The 3,177-nt window shown below is 61.8% G+C and overlaps 1 protein-coding gene across 1 annotated transcript in view; it reads right to left on the bottom strand.

The window, feature by feature from the left end:
- IGF2R (insulin like growth factor 2 receptor) overlaps positions 1-3,177 on the bottom strand; it is a 102,245-nt gene that overhangs the window by 20,078 nt on the left and 78,990 nt on the right. The window contains exons 33-35 of the mRNA XM_040238927.1: positions 2,071-2,190; positions 1,536-1,792; positions 1,046-1,264 (exon numbers count right to left, since the gene is read on the bottom strand). Of these exons, the coding sequence (XP_040094861.1) occupies positions 1,046-1,264; positions 1,536-1,792; positions 2,071-2,190 (596 nt within the window). The remainder of the gene's footprint in view (positions 1-1,045; positions 1,265-1,535; positions 1,793-2,070; positions 2,191-3,177) is intronic.

The following is a 3,177-nucleotide window of genomic DNA, read 5'->3' as shown; positions in this document are numbered from 1 at the left end:
ATGTGGTGTGTGAGAGATGAGTGTGTGTGTGTGGTGTGTGAGAGATGAGTGTGAGGTGTGTGTGAGATGAGTGTGTGTATGTGGTGTGTGAGAGATATATGTGTATGGTATGTGAGATGAGTGTGTGAGTGTGTGAATGAAGCCATGCAACACACTCTGTTCACCACGCTGTGGCCACGATGACACACCACCCTCTCTGGTTAGAGAACTGCCTCTATTATTTTTAAACCTGGAAGAAGGTAGCCACACAGGAGAAGACGGCTCCCCGGCTACCGCTGGGAAGGCTGACCACAAGCACCTCCTGCCAACACCAGTCGTCCAGGCCCCGCACTTGTCACACAGCCATGCTCTGGTCAAGCTCACGTCACGGCCAGCGTCTCCAACCACTGCCCACGTCTCTCCCCACCCGCACCACCGGTAAGGCCCATCCATTACAAGGACACCTAGGTCCCTCGGGACCAGACCCACAGGTAAAGCAAGCGAGAAACAGGCCACTCCTGGGGTGCATCTCATTTCAAATAACAACGCTGAGAACTGGACAAAACGTGACCATAACTCGTGAAGGCAATGTTTGGAGGCCCAAACCTATGCTGGGAAATGCTGGCATACACCGAAGCTTTCAGGGCACAATGCTTAGTTATTAGCCAACTGGCTCACACTCTTAACTATAAACTCATTTACCAAAGAACATGCTTGTATTTCACAAGCTTTTAATGACCCAAGACCCGCACTCAGGCAGACACCGAGCTCCGTCAACATCCTTGGAGACTTGTGACCTGATAAAAATGCCGTAGCTCTGCACACGTGTTCACATTTTCTTCTGTAACTTCTATCACAACAAGCGACAGCTCAATGCACAAACCCTCACATTCCTCTTCCCCTGGCAGACCCAGAATCACAGAGTCTCAGCTCACTTCCCCGTTCGTTCTGCCTGAGGACTCCACCAACAGCAAGACACACGACATGCCGGGGGCGGGGGGGGGGGGGGGGGGCCGCTGTTGAAACACGCTGTGGGACAGCCTCTGCCCTCGGGCCCCATACTCACTATCGGGGGGCCGTCCACAGGAACCTTGCACACAGCGGTGCCAGCGGGGCAGGGCACCCCATGCATGGGGTTGAGCGGCCGGCAGATGTTGATGTAGAAGTCGGGGCTGGTGTCTGAGCGGTCGTCCTCACTCTCATCGTACGCTTCGTAACCCCCGGTGCGGTGGATGAGTGGGGACAGGTCGATGAGGGAGCTGCCGTTCCTCACGGAGCACTCGGTCTATCAGACGGGAAACACGCCTCTGCGTTGGCGTCTACGACAACTGAGCTCCTGACCACTGACCAGCGGTCACCGTGAGGATTTAGGCTGGACGGGAAACTCGCTAGAGGAGGATCAACCCCACCCCCACCCCCGCCACGTGGTGCTTTATTTAGCGTCGGGCACTCTGAACCAAGCGTTATCGGGGCCACGGAAGTGGATGAGAAGCAGGTGGGGGTGCCCTGGGACCCACGAGAGAACGGCTGGGCGGGTTGGGCCGCCCTGGACTCACCGTCTGCTCGCAGGCCAGGGGTGTGTGCCAGGAGAAGAAAAGCGTGCACGTGCGCTTGTCCAGGGAGATCAGCATGGGCCTGTTGGTGGGCCCAGCCTCGGGCCTACACACAAAGCTGATGACGCTCTTGTAGCTCAGGCCGGTCTTGGAGGGGCAGGGGGAACCGTCCTGGTACATCAGTTGCAAGACCTGGTCCACGTAGGTCAGCCTCTTGCTCGCCTTGCCCACGCTGATCCTGGTCTGCCCGAAGCAGGCCCCTGTGCCCAGCACAGAGCCGGTGGGAAGGACACACAGTCAGGGACCCAAAGCACTTGCTTCCTGACAATGCACTTCCTGCAGACCCAGACGCTGCAAGCCACAGCTGGCACTCCTGGGGGTGCTACCCGATTTCAACAGATGCTACACGTCTAATACTTCACCCCATGGTTACAAATCACCTCCTCACGGCCCCCGCCCCAACCCCAAGAGGGCTGCTGCCGATGAAGGCGTGTGACCTCTTCGCTGGAGAGGGGCATGGAAGGCAGGCCGCACTCACCCACGCCGGAGGCGCAGTTCTCGTTGTCCCCGCACACGCTGAGGTAGACTAGCCCCTTCTCGCTGTAGGCGGCGGTGAAGCCGGCCCGGCCGCTCAGAGAGCTCAGGTCAAACAGGTGTCCTGCACGGGGTGGGCAGGGGGACACAGTGACCCCTCAACCGCCTGCTCAGACACAGATCCCACGGGCCATCTGGCCCCGGATTCCTTGTGATGAATCTTCCCCCTCCACCAGCCCGGCCCTGAGAACCTTCCTGACCCGCTAGAGAGTATCGGGGGGAGGGGGGGCATCCTCCCGGCGCTGGGCCTCAGCAGCCCCTGTGATGCGGGGTGGGGGGAAGTTGGGGAGGCCGTGACAGCACTTCCGGCTGCCAGAGAAGCACCCTGTGGCCTCCCAGGTCCCCAGCGCTGAGACTCAGCAGTTTCCTGGGTGTCCCCCCGCCCCGCCCCCTGCCCAGATTAACGCTGAAAAGGAACAAGAGATTGACTCTAGCTCCACAAGCCAAGAGCCAGGGACCGACAGCCGCAGAAACAGGGGCAGTGGAGCACAGGTCTCAGGGGGACGGGCGGTCTCCTCCACTGAAGGAGACTCACCAGTCAACAGCAGTCCGCAGAGCCGGCACAAAAGGCCAGCGTCCACCTCCAGACAGGACACTGCCTGCTTCTCAACCTCATCTGGGGCCTCTCATCATGCTGGGGGCCCGGGCTGGGGGTGGTGCGGGTCCCTCACTGCAGGGGCGGGGTCGAGGAGGCCGGCAGGGCCCCTCACTCACCCGTGGTGGGGCAGGGGAGGCCGGTGGGGCCCCTCACTCACCCGTAGCAGGGTGGGGGAGGCCAGCGGGGTCCCTCACTGCAGGGGCGGGGTCGAGGAGGCTGGCAGGGTCCCTCACTCACCCGTGGTGGGGCAGGGGAGGCCGGTGGGGTCCCTCACTGCGGGGGCGGGGTCGAGGAGGCCGGCGGGGCCCCTTACTCACCCGTAGCGGGGTGGGGGAGGCCAGCGGGGTCCCTCACTGCAGGGGCGGGGTCGAGGAGGCTGGCAGGGTCCCTCACTGTGGGGGCGGGGGGGGGAGGCCAGCGGGGTCCCTCACTCACCCGTGGCAGGGCGGGGGA

Source organism: Oryx dammah, unplaced genomic scaffold (assembly GCF_014754425.2).
Source record: "Oryx dammah isolate SB20612 unplaced genomic scaffold, SCBI_Odam_1.1 HiC_scaffold_4, whole genome shotgun sequence".
NCBI classification, from domain to species: Eukaryota; Metazoa; Chordata; class Mammalia; order Artiodactyla; family Bovidae; genus Oryx; species Oryx dammah.
Note: the sequence above shows the minus strand (reverse complement) of the source record. Positions and strands in the feature narration are given on the sequence as shown.